Source organism: Zootoca vivipara, chromosome 6 (genome assembly GCF_963506605.1).
Source record: "Zootoca vivipara chromosome 6, rZooViv1.1, whole genome shotgun sequence".
In the NCBI taxonomy this organism is placed as follows: domain Eukaryota; kingdom Metazoa; phylum Chordata; class Lepidosauria; order Squamata; family Lacertidae; genus Zootoca; species Zootoca vivipara.
Genome location: NC_083281.1, coordinates 12914556 through 12931746, shown reverse-complemented (window position 1 = coordinate 12931746; position 17191 = coordinate 12914556). Strand labels below are relative to the sequence as shown.

The 17191-nt window shown below is 50.4% G+C and overlaps 1 protein-coding gene across 3 annotated transcripts; it reads left to right on the top strand.

The window, feature by feature from the left end:
* The first annotated feature begins 3053 nt into the window (after positions 1 to 3053).
* Positions 3054 to 14515, top strand: SLC39A3 (solute carrier family 39 member 3). 3 transcript variants are annotated; one of them, XM_035120519.2, is made up of 4 exons: positions 3054 to 3118; positions 6070 to 6123; positions 10202 to 10497; positions 11412 to 14515. In XM_035120519.2, exons 3-4 carry the CDS (start codon positions 10291 to 10293, stop codon positions 12159 to 12161), a joined length of 957 nt encoding a protein of 318 aa, XP_034976410.1. In that variant the 5' UTR covers positions 3054 to 3118; positions 6070 to 6123; positions 10202 to 10290; the 3' UTR covers positions 12162 to 14515. The 3 variants fall into 3 exon arrangements, with proteins under 3 accessions (XP_034976410.1, XP_060131417.1, XP_034976411.1); XM_035120520.2 differs by lacking the exon at positions 3054 to 3118 and adding an exon at positions 3145 to 3372; XM_060275434.1 differs by lacking the exon at positions 6070 to 6123 and having other exon boundaries at positions 3093 to 3118.
* The last annotated feature ends 2676 nt before the right edge of the window (positions 14516 to 17191 follow it).

The window sequence follows — 17191 nt, the reverse complement described above, 5'->3', positions numbered from 1 at the left end:
CAGGGCGCGAGTTAGCATACAGGAAAAGGAGCAAGCCACGTTTCCCTCTGGGAGGAAGGCACATCCTTTTCTTAGCCACAGAAAAGTTGGACTAGATGGTTCTTGGAATCCCTTCTGACACGGCCCTTTTTAAAAATCCAACAAAGATCTCGCTCAGAGCCAGAGGCTGGTCCACCTCTCTCAGCATCCTGGTTTCAACTGGGAACAGCCCAGTTTGGAGAGAGGGCAGGAAGGAGCTGCTTCTTCCCAGGAACCGGTGCTTCAAGATAGAATGGCCCTGAACTGAGAGCGCTCATAAACTGACCATTCTGTAGAGCTGGAAGGGACCCCCAGGGTCATCTAGTCCAAACCCATGCCACCTCCTGATCAATGCTTCTTTCTCCCCAGCTTGCCTGATGCTGCCTGCTCTGACTGGTAGTGGCTCCCTGGGCATTCTCTTCCCTTGCCCTTCCTTCCTGGGGAGGCTGCAGACGGGCCCTGGGCTCTACTCCTTGTTAAAATGAAAAGAAAGGTGCCAGTCCTCATGGGGGTTTTGTTTGGCCGTGATATCTTGGGGTGGAGATTAAGCAGGGATAGGAGGAGAATCCTGCCCCTTCCCAGCCCCATTTGGGGAAGCTGCCAGGACACAACCCTTTTTGCAAGCAGGGTATGTGGATTAGGGTTACAACATTTTTTTACTCCTGTAAAAAACAAAACAAAAAACCCTGTATTGAACTTTTCTCTGAAAGGGGACCCCAAAAGGAACAGTTGGAATTGCTGTACTATGTAACGTTACTACTCCATGAAAATGACTTCAAGAACTTGTCAGAAATGTTGAAACCTTGCAAAGAAGCATTGCGGGTTGGGGAGAATCCCTGGAAGCAGAAGCCATCCGTTCTCCAGATCCCAAGAAGGGATCGGTGCGCAGAAGGCGTAAGCAAAGCGGTGCAGGAATGTTTTGCTTCCTGCAGCAGAAACAAAGACCAACTGCAACCTCGGTTGATTGTAAGCAGTAAAGTGGGTTCTGCAACGTACAAAATGTTGTACTAGTATTAGAAAATCTGTAATCTCTGTTTTTCCCCTGTATTATAATGCATGCTGTGCACATGACATAATACATTATGCAGTTCCATAGGCAAAAATCGCTTTACAGTACTGTATTGCTTTTGGGGTGACCTTTTTTCAAAATATTTGGAAATGACCGTTCATTCCTTTGCTTTAGGCAAACTCTTATCTAACCTGGCTCCAGGAATAGGAGGTTGTAAAAAAAAGCTATACAGGGACCCAAGTGGCGCTGTGGATTAAACCACAGAGTCTAGAGCTTGCTGATCGGAAGGTCAGCGGTTTGAATCCCTGCGACGGGGTGAGCTCCTGTTGCTCGGTCCCAGCTCCTGCTCACCTAGCAGTTCGAAAGCACATCAAAGTGCAAGTAGATAAATAGGGACCGCTCCGGCGGGAAGGTAAACGGCATTTACGTGTGCTGCTCTGGTTCGCCAGAAGCGGCTTTGTCATGCTGGCCCCATGACCCGGAAGCTGTCTGCGGACAAACGCTGGCTCCCTTGGCCTATAGAGCGAGATGAGCGCCGCAACCCCAGAGTCGGAAACGACTGGACCTGATGGTCAGGGGCCCCTTTAAAAAAAGCTATAACCTTCGTGCGGATCCTGCTGAGGACAGGGTGAGCCATCCAGCTCAGTGTTGTCAGTACTGGCTGGCAGCAGCGGCAGCTCTGCAGGGCATCAGGCAAAGGGGATTTGCAGCCCTGGCAGGAGATGTTGGCTGGGATTGAACCTGGGACCGTCTGAATGCCAAGCAGGTGCACTTCCATGGACCGCCAACCTGTCCACTGTGTGTGTGTGTGTATGTGTGTGTGTAAATGCATTTTACACATTATACATCCGTCAACGTTTATCTTACACTCTTTGGCTTCCACACACATCCCTCCGGGGGGGGGGGGGTGTTCCTAACTTAGTCCTTGTTTATCTGCATCTCCTTAATTACCACCCCTCTTATTTTTAACTACTGTTGCTCCTATATCTGACCCCACTTGGAAGCTTATCTGGTTGTTATATTTCTTTAAATATTTGCCAGATATTCCCACTCTTTTTTATATATCTGACTCATCTTGATTTCTTATCTGTTCAAATTATTCCGAGGTAGACTGCCTGTTGCCCTGGAGGTTTTATATAATTCATGGCTCCTGGTCGGGATAGACTATAATTAATATAAAACATATATATATATATATATATATATATATATATATATATATATATATATATATATATATATATATATATTCAAACAAACAAATATCTATTCCTAGGAATCTTAGCGAATTCACAGAATGGTCGAGTTGGAAGGGACCACGTGGGTCATCTAGTCCAGCCCCCACAATGCAGGAATCTTACCCAATGTGGGGCTCGAACCCATGACCCTGAGATTAAAAGTCTCATAGTGTACTGACTCAGCTATCCCAGCTAGACTAGCTTGCCTGTAGCACTGAGGAAAGTTTCACTTAGCTCCCGTGGGGCTGGGGACATCGGATCAGGGCACCTGCACCTCAGCATAACATTGTCATACTATGGCTGGAGGAGGTTCAAGTCTTCCCGCTAATTAATGGAAGGCGAGCCTACCTTTCAGGGTTGTTGTGAGGATAGAAAGGGGGAGGGGCTAGAGGTCTCATGGAAGGAGGACCATGTCGTTTCTCCCATAACATTTGAAGAAAGGCGTGTGGGGGGGGTGTCCTGAAATATAATTAATATGATATAATTAATATAAAATCGCATTATTGGTAAAGGTGGGTTCCTCCCAGCACACGCAAAAGTCGCCGGAAACAGGCATGTCGCGGCTGCTGTTCCGCGCCGGCCGCCGTTCCGCACGCACAGCCACTCCCCTGAAGGTTGGAGGACACCCTTACTTGCTGCACAGCGGAAAGCTTACTGTAGGAGGGCGGGGCGAGAGGGAGGAAAAGGCCCGCTTAAGGGGCGGGCTCCGCGGCGGACGGGCGGGTTGCTCAGCCAACGGGCGCCGCTATGACGCCAGTGGCAGCCAATAGGCGCCGGTTCGCCGCGGTTACCAAGGCAGGCGGGCGAGGTGGGAAAGGGGCGGAAGGAGGAAGGACGGGAAGCGGCCGCGCAGGTGAGGAGGGGGCGAGGGGGAAATAGGAAATAGGAGAGGGGGCTCCTGGGCCCAGCGCCCAGGACCCCTGGAGGGGGCGGGGCTCCTCCCCCTCGCCTCCTCCGTGAGGACTAGCCGCTTGGGTCTGCAAATGGCTTTGCCAAACTGCAGCCAGAGATGCGCCGTCGGGTTGTGGGGCATGAGAGAAGGAAGAAGACGAAGAACAGCAGTGATAATCGTCATAATAGCAGGCTCATAGGGTTGTGCAATCGAAGGTAACCCCAGAGGCCATCTAGTCCAGCCCCCACTTTGGCACAAAGCAGTCGCAGGGCTCCAGGATTGCCAGCAGACGGACCTCTGCTGAACAGCCTCCAGCAAAGGAGAGAGAGAGAGCTCGCCCACCAGCTTGTGTGGTTTGGAGGGGTCAGAACTTCATCATCATAATCATCATCTTTGAACTGTCTTCAAGGGCAGCCCTATGAAGAGCAGGTTGTGGTACTCTATCTGGGGCGTAACTCAACAATAATAATAATAATAACGGCACCCATTCTGACCCCCTGCAACACAGGAATCCACAACAGGTGTCCATCCCAACCCTGCTTAAAAACCGCCAGTGAATTATAGGAGCCTAGATTTGAAGGTTGGGATCCCCCAAGGGTCATCCTGTCCAACCTCCTCTGCAATGCAGGAATCAGATGGCTAAAGTATTCCCAACAGAAGGCCATCCAAATTCTGTTGAAAAACCTCCAATGAATCATAGAATTGTAGGGGTGGGAGGGTCAGCCAAAGGGCATCCAAGTCCAGCTGCCTGCAACGCAGGGATCACAGATCAAGGATCCCCGGCAGGCGGCTGCCCAAACTGTTAAAAGACCTCCAAGGAAGGAGAAGCCCAGGAAAAACAATGAAATGCATTTGTGAGCATAGATCCACTCCATGCCTTCAAAGCATGAAATCCCCCTTGCCAAATTCTTGGGAACTGTAGTTTCTCCTCGCTGAGCTGCATTTCCCAGCCCCCAACAAACTACAATTCCCAAGATACTTTTGCAAAGGGAAGCCATGTGCTCTGAATGCCATTGAATGTGTTTAAATGTATGTGACTGCTCTTAAGTCTTCTTAGAGTGCTGAGTGATTCTCTGCTTTCCCAAATATTAGTATTATTGGTGCTCTCTTGAATTACACCCTGGATAAAGTATCACAATCTATTCTTTGTGGGTACAGGTAGGTAGCCATGTTGGTCTGAGTCGAAGCAAAATAAAAAAAATCCTTCAGTAGCACCTTAAAGACCAACTAAGTTTTTATTTTAGTATGAGCTTTCGTGTGCATGCACACTTCTTCAGATACAGATGAAGAAGTGTGCATGCACACGAAAGCTCATACCAAAATAAAAACTTAGTTGGTCTTTAAGGTGCTACTGAAGGATTTTTTATTATTATTCTTTATGGGGTTGGCCTTGAAGATGGATTAATAATAATAATAATTTCAATTTATATACTGCCCTTTATCAGAAGATCCCAGGTGGTGTTCAATATTAAAAACACATTACAGAACATCAAGGATAAAAACATAATAAAAAGCATACTGACAGGAAGCCTATTAATGAAATAGTCATCGTAATAACTAGTTATTATTGATACATTAATTTTAAGAACCTGCTTCTTTATTTAGTAAAATTTATACACTGCTTGATAGTTAAAAACAAACAAACCTCAAAGCAGTTTACAAAATAATAATGTAAAATCAAGAAAAATACGCAACCCCGCTTTGAAAGAAACAAAAGTTTGTTTCAAGTACTATGTTGTTGTTTAGTCGTTTAGTCGTGTCCGACTCTTTGTGACCCCATGGACCAGAGCACGCCAGGCACTCCTGTCTTCCACTGCCTCCCGCAGTTTGGTCAAAGTCATGTTCGTAGCTTCGAGAACACTGTCCAACCATCTCGTCCTCCGTCGTCCCCTTCTCCTAGTGCCCTCAATCTTTCCCAACATCAGGGTCTTTTCCAAGGATTCTTCTCTTCTCATGAGGTGGCCAAAGTCTTGGAGCCTCAGCTTCAAGTACTAAAACAGATTCAAATTACCCCCACTTTCCAAGCATCTGAACAGGCTGGACAAAATGGGAAGATGCCTGCCTGATATCAAGAGGCAGGAAGTTCCAAAGTCTAGGCGCTGCCACACTAACTGATCGAGTTCTTACAAATGCATCTGGCGCACACAGGGAGCCAAGCCTGCACTGAGCTGAATTGAACCTGGACAGATATTTCACTGCTGCTGTGTTTTTCCTGTGTCTTGAGGGCGGCATGCCCCAAAAGTCTGCTTTAAAGTATTTAACAAAAACAAGACTTTAGTAGTAGTCTAAAGGGGTTTATTAGGTTGTTTTTCTTCTTATTTTTATTGTCTTTTGTGTTTCTTATACAGTACTGAAATTTGATGTTGTGAACTGCCCTGAGGTCTATGGGTCTAGAGAGGTGTAAAAATTTTAATAATAATAATAATAATAATAATTCAATGGTACCTCAGTTTTCAAACGTCTCCGTTGACGAACATTTCAGTTTTTGAATACCGTAAACCTGGAAGTAAAGGCTTTGGTTTTCAAACACCTCGGAAGTCGAACATGCCACGCGGCTTCCACTGATTACAGGTAGGTAGCCGTGTTGGTCTGGGTCGAAGTAAAATAAAAAAATTCCTTCAGTAGCACCTTAAAGACCAACTAAGTTTTTATTTTGGTATGAGCTTTCGTGTGCATGCACACGAAAGCTCATACCAAAATAAAAACTTAGTTGGTCTTTAAGGTGCTACTGAAGGAATTTTTTTATTTGGCTTCCACTGAGTGCAAGATCCTGAGGCCTAGCTGTTGGCCATTGAGTTTTCAGTTTTTGAACATTTCAGAACTCAAACGGTCTTCAGAAACTGAGGTACCACTGTAATAGTCATGAGTAGTCATTTGTCTCTTTATAGAAAGAATCTGTTTTGTCGTTGCAGGAAAACTTGCATCCTGGTTCCCAGAAAAAGGAGTTTCTCAGAGCTGCTAACAAGGTATAAATCACAGCGAAAATTAAACCCCAGAATTATCCCTCTCCAAAAAGGGGACACAAGCAGGATTCGAACACAAGAGCATCCCTCCCCTCCTGCAGTTTCCAGCAACTCTGATTCAGAAGCATTGCTGCCTCTGACTATGGAGGCAGGTCATAAACATCCTGGCTAGGGTGCAGTCGCCTAGGACACCTAACACACCTCATTAAAACCTTCAATGGGGTCAGGCAAGGGTGCCTTTTAGCCCCTCTACTATTCAATTTTTGTTTAAATAACTTAGTATCCGCACTCAGTGATTTAGAATTCCACCCTCCGAAGCTTGCAAATCGGCATATTTTGGTTCTGTTATATGCTGATGACACGATAATCCTATCTCGAACCCCTGTTGGACTCAAAAGAGCATTAAGAAAGCTCACAGCATATTGTGAAATTGAATGTCTCAAAATTAATTATCAAAAAACTAAGATACTCGCTTTCGGGGGGGGGGGGAACCAGAGCTTAGAAGCTGGGAACTCCAAGGCCATAAATTTCAACAAGTCACAAATTTTAAGTACCTAGGAATGGTGGTACAGGCTTCAGGAACCAACAAACTTCACATAAACTCCATCGGGAGCTCTGTGGGAAAACCCGCAAACTCTATTCTTAAATTCTTCAGAGCCCAAGGGGGCTTCTTCGTCCCCGTGGCCCTAAGATTATACAAAGCCAAAACATTGGCACAGCCTCTATGGATCCTTTCTGGGCCCGCCTTCCTCTGCTTCCTCCCCCCTTCAGAGAGTTCAATCCAAACTTCTTAGAGCTCTCCTACAAGTCCCCAGGTGCATTTCAAATGCATGGGTCAGACTAGAAACGGGGATGATGAGAGTGGAGGCTTACCGTGAGGGGAAAAAGTATTTGATCCCCTGCTAAGTTTACCGTACCCGTTTGCCCTCTGACGAAGAAATGACCAGTCCATAATTTTAATGGTAGGTTTATTGTAGCTGTGAGAGACAGAATAACAACAGGAAACCCCCCAGAAACCCAGAATACAAAAGTCAGAGATTGATGTGCATTATAATGAGTGAAAAAAGTATTTGATCCCTTTGCAAAGGATGACTTAGTACTTGGTGGCAAAACCCTTGTTGGCAATTACAGAGGTCAGACGTTTCTTGTAGGTGGCCACCAAGTTTGCACACATCTCAGGAGGTATTTTGTCCCACTCCTCTTTGCAGATCCTCTCCAAGTCAGTAAAATTTCGAGGCTGATGTGTAGCTACTGGAACCTTCAGCTCCTTCCACAGATTTTTGATGGGATTAAGGTCTGGAGACTGGCTAGGCCACTCCAGGACCTTAATGTGCTTCTTCTTGAGCTACTTCTTTGTTGCCTTGGCCATGTGTTTTGGGTCATTGTCATGCTGGAATACCCATCCTCAACCCATTTTCAATGCCCTGGCTGTGAGGGAAGGAGGTGCTCCCCCAAGATTTGACGATACATGGTCCTGTCCATCGTCCCTTCGATGCGGTGAAGGTGTCCTGTCCCCTTAGCAGAAAAACACCCCCAAAGCATAATATGTTTGACGGTGGAAATGGTGTTCTTGGGGTCGTAGGCAGCATTCCTCCTTCTCCAAACACGGCGAGTTGAGTTGATGCCAAAGAGCTCGATTTTGGTCTCATCTGACCACAACACTTTCACCCAGTTCTCCTCTGGGTCATTCAGATGTGCATTGGCAAACTGCAGACGGGCCTGTACATGTGCTGTCTTGAGCAAGGGGACCTTGCGGGCTCTGCAAGATCTCAGTCCTTCACGGGGTAGTGTGTTACCAACTGTTTTCATGGTGACTATGGTCCCAGCTGCCCTGAGATCATTGACAAGTCCGTCCCCCCCATGTAGTTCTGGGCTGCTTCATCACTGTTCTCATGATCATTGCAACTCCACGAGATGAGATCTTGCATGGAGCCCCAGACCGAGGGAGGTTGACAGTTAATTTGTGTTTCTTCCATTTGCGAATTACTGCACCAACTGTTGTCACCTTCTCACCAAGCTGCTTGGCAATAGTCTTGTAGCCCAGTCCAGCCTTGTGCAGGTCTACAGTCTTGTCCCTGACATCCTTGGACAGCTCATTGGTCTTGGTCATGGTGGCTACTTTGGAATCTGCTGGATTGATTGCTTCTGTCGACAGGTGTCTTTTTGTACAGGTACTGTTACGAGCTGGGATTACAGGTAAGACCTCTCCCTTACAGCAGGTGCCTCTAATCTCAGCTCGTTACGTACAGTGAAGATACTGTACCAGGTAGCCTGACATCTGGCTGGTTGGTAGGGGATCAAATACTTTTTTCACTCATTATAATGCACATCAATCTCTGACTTTTTGTCTTCTGGGTTTCTAGGGGGTTTCCCTGTTGTTATTCTGTCTCTCACAGCTACAATAAACCTACCATTAAAATTATGGACTGGTCATTTCTTCGTCAGAGGGCAAACGGGCAAATTTAGCAGGGGATCAAATACTTGCCCCCCCCCCACTGTTTATCTGCCTAACATCAGTCTACAAATGGCTGTCATCTAATCTGCTCCCCCGAGGAATAGCCCCACTGATCCTCTGCGACCAGTTCCAGTCAGGCTGTCCTGAACACCCTTCAGAAACTGGGTTTTGCCCTTCAAGCCCTTCTAAGTCTGGGGTTGGGCCAAGCAGAAGTTACGGTTAGGCAAAGAATCATAGACACCGAGAGACAACAGGATTGCTCAAGGTGCCCCGACTATAAAACTGGAGAAATCAAGAGTTATATAGCCGCACCGGCAGCATATCTCTTCTTTCTAGTATCCAAAAATGCAAGAAGGGCTTTTACTCTCGCCAGGAGCTCGCCGGTCCTGGAAGGATCCTTTAAAAAAGTCCCATATGCTCAGAGAATTTGCGCCTGTTCATTGGGGTAGATACCGGTAGGAAGCCCAGAGCACTTATTTTTTAGATGTCCCTTTTATGAAGAGGCACGTAGCGAGACCATTGATCCCATTGATCCCTAAATGGCCTCTGTCCAGTATACCTGAAGGAGCGTCTCCACCCCCATCGTTCTGCCTGGACACTGAGGTCCAGCGCCGAGGGCCTTCTGGCGGTTCCCTCATTGTGAGAAGCCAAGTTGCAGGGAACCAGGCAGAGGGCCTTCTCGGTAGTGGTGCCCATCCTGTGGAATGCCCTCCCATCAGATGTCAAAGAGAAAAACAGCGACCAGATTTTTAGAAGACATCTGAAGGCAGCCCTGTTTAGGGAGGCTTTTAATGTTTAATAGATTATTTTATTTCATTTTTCTGTTGGAAGCCGCCCAGAGTGGCTGGGGAGACCCAGCCAGATGGGTGGGGTATAAATAATAAATTATTATTATTATTACTGCTGGTGAGGCTCGCTGACATCCCAGAAATGCAAAATTTCGATCTTCTCCTAGACGACCATCCCCCGATCCAAACTAGTTCGTCAAGAAAATCCCCAAACTTGGTCCCTCGGGTGATTCTGGGTCATGTCTCAAAGTTTTTAGTGTCGATACGCTTATCGCATTTATAAATTTTAAATTTACTGTTGTTCAATGTTTTAAATGTTTGTGTTCCTTTTGGGATTGTACCCCCAAGTGTGTTTTATATGCTGGTCTCCGCCCTCCCAGCAGATGTCAAGGCAATAAGCAACTATTTTACTTTTAAAAGACAACTGAAGGCGGCCCTGTTTAGGGAAGTTTTTAATGTTTGATGCTGTATTGTTTTTAATATTCGGTTGGAAGCCGCCCAGAGTAGGGGCGGGGTATAAATAATAAATTATTATTATAATAATATTATTATTATCTATCCTGGCTAGGAGCCCTCTCCCCCTCCGTTTTATATTATTATTATTATTATTATTATTATTATTATTATTATTATTATTATTTTATGCCACCCATCTGACTGTGTTGCTCCAGCCACAGAATAGTAAAATGTGAAACCCTCCAGCATTAACAAAGGAATGTGTCCCATCTTCTTTTTAAGCCATCCAGGATGGTGGCCTTCCTCCTGTGGCAGTGAGTTCCACAGTCTCACTGCCAGGAGGTTTCAATCCCATCTGTTTTTCTCTCCTCCCCCCTTGCAGAGCTCCATGGGTTTGACGGCCGCCCCCTACTCCTGCCACCCGGAGCCCCTGGCACCCTCCTAACAGATGCCCCCGGGCGCCACGCCACCATGAAACTCCTGGTGGTCAAGGTGCTGTGCCTGGTGGGCGTCTTTGTGCTGATGCTGGGGGGGTCCCTGCTGCCTGTCCACTTCATTGCCACCGACAGTGAGAAGGCAGACCGCTCCCAGCGCATCATCTCCCTCTGCAACTCCTTCGGAGGCGGCGTCTTCCTGGGCACCAGCTTCAACGCCCTGCTTCCGGCTGTGCGAGAGAAGGTGGGGCACAAATCGGGGGGGGGGGGCATGCCATGTGGAGAGGACCTCGAGGGCTCCCGGGGCCTGAGATTTCCCCATCCCGGATGGAATGGCCGTGGAATGGAGCCTCCCTATTCAGAGGCACTCTACCTTTGAATAAATAACTTTATTCAATCTGGGCTTCCCTCCCTATCCGTTTGTGGAGGGCAGGATCAACACAGCCCAGCAGCCGCTGCTGCTGCGAACATGTGTGTGTGCGGGGGAGTACCGCCTCCCCTTCCATGCAGCCTTCTGGGGGGCCATGGAGTGGGCGGGGCAACAGACAGGGGTAGGGCTTACCCAATCTTCTTTTAAAGCCATCGCATTTGGTGGCCATTTATGCTGCTGCCGCCAAGGCAGCCCTGAGACCCTCTTCGCCTCTTCTGGCTGGGAAAGAAGGCGCTAGTCCCCGCTGAGGATGCCGAGGGATGATCCTGGGGGTTTGTTCCTATAACGGTTCCCACCTTGTTAGCGGGTCTGAGAAACTCCTCCTGGGAGACCAGGACGTGAGTTTCCCTGCAGAAAAAGGCAATGGAGCCTTTCAATACTGCTTGGCTGTGGTGGGCAAAGGAGAGGGAGGGGCTTTCTTTGCAGGCTCCCCAGGTGCTCGTGGGTGACGCCCAGGTCTCAGGGTGCCATTGCCCTGATCCAGCCAAGCTGATCTCCACTGAGCTGGGCAGGGGCGATATTTGGGGAGACAGCAGAGTCTGCAGACCATGAGACTCTTAATCTCAGGGTAGTGGGTTCGAGTCCCGTGTTGGGCAAAAGATCCTTGCCTTGCAGGGGATTGGACTGGATGACCCTCGGGTTTCCCTTCCAACTCTCCAGTTCTATGCTGCCTCCTCCTTGTGGCAGGGAGTTCTGCTGCTTCACTGCCTCTCCTCTCCCCTCCACAGCTGGAGGAGGTGCTCAAGATGGGCAACGTGGTGACCGACTACCCTCTGGCTGAGACCATCATGCTGCTGGGCTTCTTCATGACGGTCTTTGTGGAACAGCTGGTGCTGACAGTGCGCAAGGAGGAGCCGTCCTTCATTGACCTGAAGACCCTCAATGCTGGCTCGGATGCGGGCAGCGACTCCGAGTTCGAGAGCCCTTTCCTGGAGTCGGCATCCAATCGCCACCACTACCACCAGGGCAGCTCGACCAGCCACAGTTCCAGCCAGTGTGGCCTCAACGTCCACGAACTCTCGCGCTCGACTCCACTGCGCCTCTTTAGCCTGGTCTTTGCCCTCTCGGCCCACTCCATCTTCGAGGGGCTGGCGCTGGGCCTGCAGGAGGAAGGGCACAAGGTCATGAGCCTCTTCCTGGGCGTGGCCATCCACGAAACGCTGGTGGCTGTGGCGCTGGGCATCACCATGGCCAAGACGGGCCTCACCGTGCGCCAGGCGGCCAAGCTGGCGGGCCCCGTCAGCCTCATGATCCCGCTGGGCATCGTCATCGGGATGGGCATCGAGAGCCGCCGCAACACGGCCTCCAGCGTGGCCTCGGTGCTCCTGCAGGGCATTGCCAGCGGCACCTTCCTCTTCGTCACCTTCTTTGAGATCCTGGCCGAGGAGCTGGAGGAGAAGAACAACCGCCTCCTCAAGGTGCTCTTCCTCGTCCTGGGCTATGCCGTCATGGCCACCCTCGTCTTCTTCAAGTGGTGACGCCGTGGCCTCCAGGCAGGGAAGCTCTCCCCCACTGTTGCCCCCCTGAGTCACACGCACCAAGCCACGCCAAAGGCTTTGGGGGGCCCCACACAGATTCCACGGCGTGGCGTGGCACAGGCTCCGTGGCCTCAAGGCTGGATGGGGAAATGGGACGCTTCCCGCTGCCCCCTTAGACACACACACTCCGGACCATGCCAGAAGTGCCCTGCTCAGTTCCCCTCGCTCTCAAGGAGACCCGAGTTCCTGAGGCAGCTTGGCACTCATGCTTCTCTCCTCCCAAGATCCTGGGCAACCCCTCTCCTGCAAGGCATGAGCCAGTCAGGAGCAAGGTGGCAAGGGCCACAGAAGGTGGCAGAGCCTGATCAGTTCCCGTGTTTTATTCTGCCCTCCTGGCAAAGCTCTTGCAGCAGCCGGCTAATCTGTGGCGCCTCTTTCAGGGTCAAGGGCGCAGAAAGGGCGTCTTTTCCCCTCTGGCTCCCCCCCCCCTTTTCCTGGAGGTGAGGATTGTGGCGGCAAGAGGGGAGACATAGCTGCACAGAGTTTCCCTCCAGGCCTGTGCAGTTTCCCCACAGATTTTGCTCTTGTGGACACAAAATCCCGCTGGGACGTTGCTTGGGTTTCTTAGAGGGCGCAGGGAGGAGATTCCCTTGTGGGCTTTTGCCAACGGTTGGCTGGTGGTCTGGCCCAGCCAAAGCTGCCAGGAAGCCAAAATTCGTGGTCACTCTCTCTGCAGAAGGTTCGCTTCCCCCTCTCTCCAAAAGGCTCATTTTTTCCTTCTCTTTGGCTGTGAGCAGATATTCCAGGGAGCCCAAATCCACAGTCTCTCTCTCTCTCTCTCTCTCTTTTTTTTCTCTCTCTCTCTCCTTTCCCCTTTCCCCTTTCCCTTTTTCTTTGATGCCCACCTTCCCAAAGCTGACCCCCTCGTCCCCAAACCCACTTCGAGCCTCCTTCTGCTTTCTCCTTCTGGCTTCTTCTTCTCTCCCTCTTTGCACCTGAGTGTGCACCTGAGCCAGACACCAGACCACACCTGAGCCTCTTCTTCCTTCTTCCCAGTCGAGGGGACCTGCTGTTCCCTGGGTGCCATGCACTTTCCTAATCCCTCCAGCAGCCGGGCATTTGCAGCACAGACGGAAATCTCCTGGCCCCCCAATTCTCTGCCTCCTTGTGTTTCTAACGCTTTCCTTGAAGGGGAAGGGGTTGTGGAGCAGGGCTGTACCCCAAAAAGGTGGAAAGCCGCTCTGCTGGGACCCACCCTTGTGGGGTGCAAGGAGGAAAGTCGCCATTGCTGTTCCTTTAATTTTTTTGTTCATCTGGGGTCTGAAGCCACAGAGAGAGAGAGGAGGCCTCTCAGCTGCTGAGTCCAAAGGCTTGAATGGGCTAACTGTGACCCCTGGAGCACAAAAGAGGGGGTGCCATGCAGGCTCTTTCCTGTGCCACTTTCAGGGTGGAAGCACATGCAGGAGGCAAGGGGGGGAGGCTCAGTCCTGCCTCTGCTTTCCACCGCCAGCTCTGGCACCAGAGTTTTGGCTTTGATTCATGTGGGGGGAGAGACTCGAACACGAGGCTCAGGAGTGTCTGCCGGCATGTGCCAAGGCCTCACCCCTCTCCTCTACCCACCCTTTTTCTTCCAGTTTCTGCAGTGGGGAAGGGAGCTGCCCTCAGCTGCCAGCCCCCTTCCCTGCCGACCCAAAAGGATCCTTCAGAGCTGTCTTGTCAAAACAACATTGCGCTGGGGCTTTTTGCCACCTGGTGAAAGAGCCTGGTGTGACCCGGAAGCTTGCACTGTCCTTTGGCCCCACCAAATGAAAGAGCGGCCATTTCTCTGGCGGATCTCTCTCTTTTTCTTAGGGGTCAGCACAGCTCTGAGGGTCTGGGATTAGGGTTCCTTCGCCCCCCCCCCCAAACCAAGTCTTCAGGTACCCTGCGTTCACTTAGCTTGGCTGTGCACTTTCTGCAAAGGATCTGCTGCCCAGGCGGGGGCATCTGGGGCGTTTGCAAGGCCCACTTTTTGCAGGGGATCAAAATCCCTCCCTGGCTCCCTGGCTTTCCTTGGGTGGGGGGAGAGAGGGAGCCTTGGACTCTTTGGGGCTTCACTGCTGGGAAAAGTTACCTGCTTGTGAGCAGAACACGTTGGCTCTGGTTTTCCATTTAAATCCACATCCTCCCCACCAGGACTTTTAATTTAGCGCAGGGGCAATTGTGCACACGTGATATTTTTGCATTCTGCTCTGGGGGCAGGGTTTTTATTTTATTTTAATAATTCAGTGTAATCTCCGCTGTGCTAAAAAAATGATAATAACAGTACCAGCCTTTTATTCAGCCGGTCTTTAAATAAAACACCTTTCAAATTTCGCCCCTTTTATCTGGGTCTGTTTATTTTGGGGGCGGGGCGGGGGGGGGGGAAGCTGTACTCTGTTCCAGGCCAATTTTTTTGCAAGTATAAAACCCCCAGAACTGAAATTCCTCTGGAGAGGTTGGGTTCTTCTTTGCAGGGCGATTTCCTGCAAGATGTTGTTGGTGCAGGAATAAGTGTATCAGTGGTGGATATACACTGGGCTGTCCAGACTCCAACCTGCTGCTTTCATTTTTCTGCAATGCTCCCCCCCAACATGACCCCATTATTGCATGGGCTCAAATGGTCCAGTTCTGCAGCAAAAAAGTGGGGCCAGAAAAATAAACCAGAGCATTTGCGGTTGAAAAGCTACCAGTTTCACCTGGAAGTTGCCAAGCCCACCCCCCCCAACAACTTTGCACGTGCAAAGAGATTTCAACATGTGTTAAATTTACACCACAAAATGTATAAAAAGTGGGGGTTGTGTAGAGGCACCCCAACACCATCCTGAGCACAAAGGAAAGCGAAATTTATTCTAAATTTATGGGGTCCTGCAGTTTTTGTGGGGGGGTTGCGAATTCTGAGCCGCCCCCTGTGGAAGTGACTGTCGGAGAGAGCTGCACCCCTTCCTTTTGGCCAGGGGTCCCCAAACTAAGGCCCGGGGGCCAGATGCGGCCCAATCGCCTTCTAAATTCAGCCCGCGGATGGTCCAGGAATCAGCATGTTTTTATATGAGTAGAATGTGTCCTTTCATTTAAAATGCATCTCTGGGTTATTTGTGGGGCATAGGAATCCGTTCCTTTTCCCCCCTTCAAAATATAGTCCGGCCCCCCACAAGGTCTGAGGGACAGTGGACTGGCCCCCTGCTGAAAAAGTTTGCTGACCCCTACTTTTGGCTGTCTCTGCCGTGTGTTTCTAGAGGGGGGAGCTCTGGGGTCTCATCCGGCTCCCCCAAGAACTCTGGAATCCAGATAGACTGCCTTTGACTGTCTGAAGGCTCCATAAGGGCATAGGTAGAGCCTCTGTCAACTCTTCGTTCATCTGCTGGAGCCAGTTCCCACCAGGGACACGTTCTCTGAAGTAAACCTTCACCCTGATAACCTTTTTGGTGGAACTGCGAACAACAACCCTGCGAGGCAGTGGGAAGCAGGGGCGCCCAGAGATTGCAGGGCTCACCCCCATCTCCCTCCATCCCCGGCAGTGGAGGCAGCGCAGCCCAGCATCTGGAAGGATGCAGATGTTCCTTGCACACATACAAGTCTGGCTCCTTGCCCACTCCCCGCTTGGCTTCCAGAGCTGTACACACACATACACACACACCCGCCAGTGTGAAGCATTGGCCTGGTGCCACCAGCAGCCCTTGCTTGCTGAGCAACACAGGTGTCATGCAGGGTGCTTTGCTGAGACCAGTGGGCCGCCTTGTCCTCTGCCTCTTGGAGGGAGGGGCTCCCTGTTGCTCCCTGCAGCTGGCTGCTATATTAATAACGAGCCCAGATATTAATTAATTGGCTGCGTGAGTCACCCGGCCGCCAGTCACTCTGGGAGGAATTCTGCAAAGAGCTACAGTGTATCCCCAGAGTCTGGCCTCCACCCCTCTCCAGTTTGGGAAGGCAGTGCTGTCTAATGGTCACTGCAAGGGAGGGGGGAAAGGGGAGCAGGGCAGAAGGCCTGGCCTTGTACGTCACAATGGCATCTTTTAAGCCCAGAAATTGGGGGTTTGGTTGGGCTGAGAGTCTGGCAGAAGCACCATAGAATCTCAGAATTGGATACCGTAATCAGAAAGGGACCCCCAGGGTCATCTAGTCCAACCCTGTGGAGTGCAGGAATCTCAGCTAAAGCATCCATGACAGATGGCCACCAGAAGTGCCCACACTGGCTGGCAGCAGCAACTCCCTAGCTCCCAGGCACCTTTGGAACTCCCTGCCCAGGGAAACCAGGCAGGATCCCTCTTTGTCCTGGGAGGTGAAGACGGTTTTCTTCCATGGGCGTTCAATCCCTTCTTCACTCTTACCTTCACTAAGTTTTTAGCTTTCTGCATTTTATCAGTGTTTGCATTAGTTGTTTTTTTTTTTAGCCCCGCGGAGTCCAAATTCCTGCAGAAAAGTGGGGTTTTAGTAAGAGCTGGGTGGTGCGGCCTCTCTCAACCCTGGTACCCTTGAACTACAACTCCCACCGCTGGCTGTGCTGTCTAGAAAGGATGGGAGTTTTAGTCCAGCAACAACCTGCCTTGCGGGGTTTGGACTCGATGACCTTTGGGGGTCCCTTCCAACTCTTCAATGCTATGATTCTATGGGAAGGGTGGGTTGGTCTGGGAGCCGGGAGAGACCAGGGTCTGCATCTCCTCGGCCCTGGCACTCCCTGGCTGTGACCATGGGTGCGGGTCTGCTGCCTCTCACCCTGGCCTACCTTGCAGACCTGTTGTGGGGATGAAATGCGGAGGGAAGAGCCATGCGATGGGGCACAGTTTGTGCAGCCCTGAAAGCCTTTCCTAAGTCACAGTTGCCACACTTTGCACGAAAGTGGGGTTGAGAGGCAGCGTGGTGTAGTAGTGGTTAGTGCTGGAGATGGGGGGGCACTGGGGTGGCGCTGGGGGCCAGCTGCTGCCTCTCAGCCTGGCGCATAGGAGCCAGTTCCTGGGGGCCGATGTCCCTTTGGTCCCCCCAATAAAATATTTGATATTCAAATGGAGTGTCCT